The sequence below is a fragment of the Borostomias antarcticus genome, assembly GCF_949987555.1.
Source record: "Borostomias antarcticus genome assembly, chromosome: 10".
NCBI lineage: Eukaryota > Metazoa > Chordata > Actinopteri > Stomiiformes > Stomiidae > Borostomias > Borostomias antarcticus.
Window position 1 is genome coordinate 2407208 of NC_140243.1, and position 7500 is coordinate 2414707.

Here is a 7500-nt window from a genome sequence, read left to right on the forward strand (position 1 = left end):
ACCTACACACTGTACACACACACACACACACACATGAATATTGATTTAGTTGTTTTGTCTAAGAACTATCTACTAAGCTAATAATATTTTATTATCACCACGGTTTCAAATCAACTTGAGATGCTGTGTTTCCTCCCTACCTCATGTGTGAGTAATAAGCTCTAATGTATAACTGTATGTCAGGAAACGGAATAACCTAATCTTGGCTTGAAATCAAGTTATAGGGGTAAATCGACCCAGCCTTGTGAGACCATCCTGATCTCGCGAGCTCACATTCAGTTTCTCTCCGCACATGACACCAACCATCTGGCGCGTCAGGTTACAATAGACCACCTCTGCCTTGGATTGGTCATGTTTCATCATACCCCTTTATTCAGCCTGGGGGATGAGAAAATAGTCAGGGGATCTAGAGACGCCTCGACCGCAGTAGACAGATGATGCAATCCTACAAGGTAATTGCATGTAGCAGAAATTACTGGCTAGCCCACAAGTAGGCAACAATTGGCCAGATGCATCATTATTTTTATTTCATGTTACTTTCGTTTTAGCAGTAGGCCCCAACTGAGATCATGGTGTCTTTTACAATTATATTATTGTATTATAATACACCAAAAATAATACAGTTAAACATTTACACCCGGAAACACAAAACAGGCCAAAATACTAAAGACACAACAGTGTCAGTGTTGAATGATGCGTCCCTAGCATGGTCCCTAGTCACCTACAGACTGTCCCTAGTCACCTACAGACTGTCCCTATAGTCACCTACAGACTGTCCCTATAGTCACCTACAGACTGTCCCTAGTCACCTACAGGCTGTCCCTAGTCACCTACAGACTGTCCCTAGTCACCTACAGGCTGTCCCTAGTCACCTACAGACTGTCCCTAGTCACCTACAGACTGTCCCTTGTCACCTACAGACTGTCCCTAGTCACCTACAGACTGTCCCTAGTCACCTACAGACTGTCCCTAGTCACCTACAGACTGTCCCTCACCTACAGACTGTCCCTTGTCACCTACAGGCTGTCCCTAGTCACCTACAGGCTGTCCCTAGTCACCTACAGACTGTCCCTAGTCACCTACAGACTGTCCCTAGTCACCTACAGGCTGTCCCTAGTCACCTACAGGCTGTCCCTAGTCACCTACAGGCTGTCCCTAGTCACCTACAGACTGTCCCTAGTCACCTACAGGCTGTCCCTAGTCACCTACAGGCTGTCCCTAGTCACCTACAGGCTGTCCCTAGTCACCTACAGGCTGTCCCTAGTCACCTACAGACTGTCCCTAGTCACCTACAGGCTGTCCCTAGTCACCTACAGACTGTCCCTAGTCACCAGGCTGTCCCTAGTCAGACTGTCCCTAGTCACCTACAGACTGTCCCTAGTCACCTACAGGCTGTCCCTAGTCACCTACAGGCTGTCCCTAGTCACCTACAGGCTGTCCCTAGTCACCTACAGACTGTCCCTAGTCACCTACAGACTGTCCCTAGTCACCTACAGACTGTCCCTAGTCAGACTGTCCCTAGTCACCTACAGACTGTCCCTTGTCACCTACAGGCTGTCCCTAGTCACCTACAGGCTGTCCCTAGTCACCTACAGACTGTCCCTAGTCACCTACAGACTGTCCCTAGTCACCTACAGACTGTCCCTAGTCACCTACAGGCTGTCCCTAGTCACCTACAGGCTGTCCCTAGTCACCAGGCTGTCCCTAGTCAGACTGTCCCTAGTCACCTACAGACTGTCCCTAGTCACCTACAGGCTGTCCCTAGTCACCTACAGGCTGTCCCTAGCATGGTCCCTAGTCACCTACAGACTGTCCCTAGTCACCTAGCCTATGCATCTGGCACTGAACCAGTCACACACACACACACACACACACACACACCCACACACACACACACACACACACACACACACACACACACACGCACATACACACACACGCGCACACACACAGGCTTCCTCGTTATCTGGGGCTCCATTCAATCTTGACCTCATTCCAGCATGTCACAACCTGTGATAGAAATACACGGTATCACTCATAGGGGACAGAATGGTCGCACAATGCTATAGGGACGTGTCTTTAGCCATGTCAGTGTCCTTAATTCGGGCGTATGTCTATAATAGGCTACACCCGGAAACGGGTAATTACAATGGGAACCAGTGCCTGACTCAATATCCTGAACGATGACGTTCGGTTTTATTATCCCCACAATGCACGGATGCCCTCTCAAATCACATTAGAGACGAGCATTTATAGTACGCTATGGCTGAAAAGAGTGTGGGCCCGAGTAATTAGTCGTTATTGGTTCCCAGAAGTTGTGTAATAACTTTGGAGGGACATAAACGGTGCTGTCGCCTCTGGTCAGTGTGACCGCGACGTGCAGGCACTGCTTGTTCCAAAATTGTATTCAAATGAGCGGGCATACACGGGCCAATCAGAGCCCATTGGATCATTACACCTTCTTTTCAGAAATCATTCATAACGCCGATGCGTCAAACATTTACCAGGACCCGGGTATATAAATACGGCTGCGCGCAACGGATAGTTAGACATTTTTCCAAAATCAAAGGTAAGACACTAACGAACAGGAAGAACCGGTGGCTTCCCTTTGATTATTTTTTATCTGGTTCCTTACTCTATATTTTGTTGCTAGTAGGCTATTTTCGTTTGCCATGAGTGGATTACATCAGAAATTCGTCACGGTGGCAGCGGTGTGCTCCCTCCTGGTCGCTGTGGCGCTGGGGTCCCCGTTGTGGGGGTCAGAGCCGATCCGATGCGCCCCTTGCACCCCGGATAAACTGAGCGAGTGTCCGGCTGTGGCTCCTGGCTGTGCGGAGATGCTGCGGGAACCGGGTTGCGGATGTTGCCTCGCCTGCGCCCTGAAGTCGGGAGAGCTGTGCGGAATCTACACTGCACCATGCGGGTCCGGTCTGAAGTGTACCCCGAGACCCGGCGACCCGCGGCCGCTGCACTCCCTCACTCACGGGCAAGCTGTGTGCACGGAGAGCAGCGAGCCCGAACGGAGCACCGAGCCCCAAAACCAAGGTATGCCCCTAGAATAGACAACCGCTATCGAAAACGCATAAAAGCATTTTGTCAAAATGAAATGTCTGCAATACAGCCATGTCATATCAGTCACGGTTGTCCTATTAACACGGATATTAACACGAGTTATGATCAATATCAGTAGGGATGATAGCCTACTAGTTTAATGTGAATGCAACCGCTGTTAGTCCCGTTCCATACTCATTCAGCTTCTATCCCATCTCCAGACCAGGGAGAGCCAGATGCGGAGACGGAGAGCGCGGCCCCCCTGACGGACCCCGGTTCAAGCCTCTACGTCCCCGGGCACACCAAGCCTTTCGACCCGCGGGGCGCAGCAGACGCGCAGGAGAGCATGAAAGCCAAACTTAATGCCATCCGAAAGAAACTGGTGGAGCAGGTAAGCGTTGAGGAAACATTCAAAACCGCTCATAACTACAGTATAACGTTACTAAAACTTTTGAAGACGTTTAGGTTATAAGTAGCACACGCCGCAAGGGGGCGCTCATGTCGTGTGTGTCTACATTTGCATTGGCTACGCCAAACAATTCATTCTCATAAAATGCCATTGCATGTGGCCCCCTTTGTAAAGAACAAGAGCCGATCTACACCCAATAAACCTTGATTGTGATCTATGATTGGTGACAAAGCAGTGTGCTAGAGCGCAGTCCTGGATTGGAGTAGCTATTCTCCAGGCCAACCAGCATAACCACTCTCCCCCTCCACACAGGGACCCTGTCACACGGAGCTTCAGAGAGCCCTGGAGAAGATTGCCAAGTCTCAGCAGAAATTAGGAGACAAGCTGATGAGATTCTACCTCCCCAACTGTGACAAACATGGCCTCTACAAAGCCAAACAGGTAGACACCCAGGGCAAATATCAGCCTCAGAAGGGGCGTGTGTGTGTGTGGGTGTGTGTGTGTGTGTGTGTGTGTGTGTGTGTGTGTGTGTGTGTGTGTGTGTGTGCGCTTATACTGTAGGCGTGTGAGAGTGTGTGCATACTTGCTGCGTGAGATTCACTACCGTCAGTGTGAAAGAATCTCACCTGGTTGTGTGTGTGTGTGTGTGTGTGTGTAGCCAAAACTGTACTAACCACAGCACCAGAATGATGTGTGTGTGTATCACTGGGCATGTGTGTGTGTGTGTGTGTGCGTGCACGTGTTCAAGCAGAGATTGTTTACACCTTGGAACATATTGAGCTTGTTTGACTGTGATGTTAGTGACTGTGATGTTAGTGACTGTGATGTTAGTGACTGTGATGTTAGTGACTGTGATGTTAGTGACTGTGATGTTAGTGACTGTGATGTTAGTGACTGTGATGTTAGTGACTGTGATGTTAGTGACTGTGATGTCAGTGACTGAGATGTTAGCCCCCAGGCCTGGCAGGACTCTACATGTGTGTGAGCGTGTTGAGCTCACAGGGCGGGGCCACAGGGCGGGGCCATGCGGGCCACAGACCAGAGTCACACATGGACAGGTGCTGAGGGGTGAAAGAGTGCACAATGACCTGGGAGTTGTAATCATTCTCTCTCTCTCTCTCTCTCTCTCTCTCCCTCTCTCTCTCTCTCTCTCTCTCTCTCTCTCTCCCTCTCTCTCTTCAGTGTGAGTCCTCCCTGGACGGACAGAGAGGACGGTGTTGGTGTGTGTCCCCCTGGAACGGCAAAAAGATCCTGGGGTCCACTGATCTGCCTGGAGATGCCGAGTGTCCTCAGGAGATCAAACACTGATGCAGATCTCCCTCACCCACGCCTGCACACACACACACACACACACACACACACACACACACACACACGCGCACACACACACACACACGCACACACACACACACACACGCGCACACACGCACGCACACACACACACACACATTCACAGCAAGCCACTGATTTTCTTTTGATATCTGTTATTTATTGAGTTGTCCATGGTGGTGTTTGATTCAGGTACACTGTCTGAGGGACAGGAGTCTCCAGACCTGGCCTCCACCAAAGAGAAAATCTGTTTTTATCTATTTTGGTTTCTTGAAAAAGATTTTAATATGAATGCATTTACTCAGCCTTATTTATTTCAAGCGTATGTATTCATTTTGTTATTTGTAATAACAATATTTATATCATTGGCCTTATAACTTATTATTATTAATATTTGTATGGGTGTATAAAGTGTATATATATTTACCTTGAGTAACTCCATTGCTGAGTTTACCTCATTCTGTTCTTAGGGAGTTTGTCGTGTGGTTTCAAAAGCACTGAGTGACCAAACATCTTTTAGAAGGATTTTTCAAAACGTTTTGTTACTTTTCATATTGTTATGTTCATGGTTTATTTTTCTGACGTGATGCTGGAACTCAGTTTATATCACTAAATCAGTAAATGCATCAGGCTCAGTTGGGTATTCTTTCCTTCTCAGAACTCAATGTCCCATGATCCTGTGGGCTTGCAGATTGCATGCTGGGTAGTGCTCCTGCGTTGCCTCTCAGACGGGTATCTACCTAACCTACCTCTGATGTCTGGTTATCCACTATCAGCTACTTTGGACTTTTACTTTACTGATGTCACTAGTCTCTCTGACCATAACCCTTTACCACAAAGAGCAACTTGTTGTCATTTGACCGTGAGCCTAAGTGTGGTTGGAATGTGTTTGATTTGTGACATGTCTGCTCTGTCTACATGCTGCTGTTGGAGAGAGGTCTTTTGGTGAGTTTATTCCAAAGTGATAAACTGCTCACTCATGTGTATGTACTGTACACTTTTGTAATTGAGATGTATTGTAAAGAAGTGATATATTTAATAAAAACGTTAACCTCAGCTGTTTTCCTAGTCTCTATGATGGCCTCAGATGGGTGTGTGATTGTGTGGCTGTGTGGGGGGTAAGCCTCAGACACAGGCCTGTGTGTGGCATGTGGTGGAAAGAAAATATCTCTACTTCATCAATATATTGTGAAACCTCAACCAACCCAAACACACACACACACACACACAAACCTTGCACAAGCTTAACGCTGTCCTGTCTTGCTTCTCTGTAGCCATGTCTGAGGTTGTTGATTGCATGTGCCATGTGTCTGTGTGTGTGTGTGTGTGTGTGTGTGTGTGTGCAGTCTTATCATGGGGATCTAAAGTGGGGATCCAGGCTAACTTTAGAGAGGACTTTTGGGGAGCACAGAGGCTTGGCTCTGCCCGTCTGCCTTTTGACCCGCTGTGTGTTTGCCTTGGTCAGGGGCGGAATGTCCCTTTACCCTCCCATGCCCGCTGCCAGCCTGCATGGCACCACCACATGTATTTTTGTTCTTTACAAATTGACCCGTCACTTCATCCTCTTTACCACATTTCAGGACGGGATGAATCATACTGATCATACTGTAGCACCAGGATTTATACAAGAGAGAAGGAACATCACCTTAGAACCTTCTCTTTAGCTGTCAAAACAGGAACCTCTGACTACTGAGCTCATATGAAACAGGAACCTCTGACTATTGAGCTCATATGAAACAGGAACCTCTGACTATTGAGCTCATATGAAACTGTAACCTATGAATACTGAGCTCATATGAAACTGTTATCTCTGGCTAATGAGCTCACATGAAACTGGTGCCATTCAGCTCATCATTTCAATAATTGACACACAAAAAACACCTGACAGTAAATTAAAATAGTGTTCATTTTTTATTTAAAAAAAGACATTAAATACAAATTATATTTGAACAAAATAATTTCCTTTCTTAAAGAAAATAATAGCTGTGTGATTTCTAGCTTAGTAACATGAAAAGCTTTTTTTAAAGAATCAAAACTCTTTAAATGATAAACTTGAAATGAAAAACAAAATAAAGTACAATTACCCGTGAACAGAGAGATTCTTACGTGACCATCAGAAAAGTGACATACAGAGGTGACCCGGGTGGGATGGCAGGGTGTGCCTGGAGAAAAGTGACTGACTGACTGACTGACTGACTCTACAGACCCTGATAGGTCTCATAGAGATACCATTATAAAACACTGTTCTGTATCTGAGAGTACTAGAGACCTACAGAACCATAGAATTACAGACAACAGAACCAGAGTTCTACAGGCCCGGAGTACTTCGGCCCTACGTACGGATGGAGACCATCGACCTGAGTGTCTGACTGAATGAGAGCTACTCTGGCCTGCGCAGAACGCAGCGTACAGAGATAACACATGGAACTGCTGAGAAACAGAAGAAAAAGTTTCATTAAAAAAACATTCATTAGTGATTATATTCCCCAAAATACGCTGAATCAAATCTACTTTGTTGTGCAATCGGTGAGTCATTGAATTGTTCGTAAATAATGTGGTTTGGATCAGCTTATAATTCTTTCTTAGATAAATAACTTCTTTATTTTCACCTTTAAGTACTGTACATATGTCTAGTTAGACACATAGCTGGCCAAGAAAAAAAATATATAAAAAGACACACTTACAAAGAACAGGGGGTGGGGGGGGGGCAA

General features: G+C 46.6%; 1 protein-coding gene across 1 annotated transcript; it reads left to right on the forward strand.

The window, feature by feature from the left end:
- Positions 1-2568: 2568 nt before the first annotated feature.
- On the forward strand, positions 2569-5833 carry igfbp1a (insulin-like growth factor binding protein 1a). Its single transcript, XM_084443985.1, has 4 exons — positions 2569-3045; positions 3273-3442; positions 3773-3901; positions 4643-5833. Exons 1-4 carry the CDS (start codon positions 2673-2675, stop codon positions 4766-4768), a joined length of 798 nt encoding a protein of 265 aa, XP_084300111.1. The 5' UTR covers positions 2569-2672; the 3' UTR covers positions 4769-5833.
- The last annotated feature ends 1667 nt before the right edge of the window (positions 5834-7500 follow it).

Excerpts from the sequence above, each read along its gene's own strand:
- igfbp1a (XM_084443985.1), top strand. The coding sequence starts at position 2,673 with ATGAGTGGATTACATCAGAAATTCGTCACGGTGGCAGCGGTGTGCTCC. Across the intron at positions 3,443-3,772 it reads GAAAGAAACTGGTGGAGCAG|GGACCCTGTCACACGGAGCT; the intron begins GTAAGCGTTGAG and ends CCCTCCACACAG. Across the intron at positions 3,902-4,642 it reads GCCTCTACAAAGCCAAACAG|TGTGAGTCCTCCCTGGACGG; the intron begins GTAGACACCCAG and ends CTCTCTCTTCAG.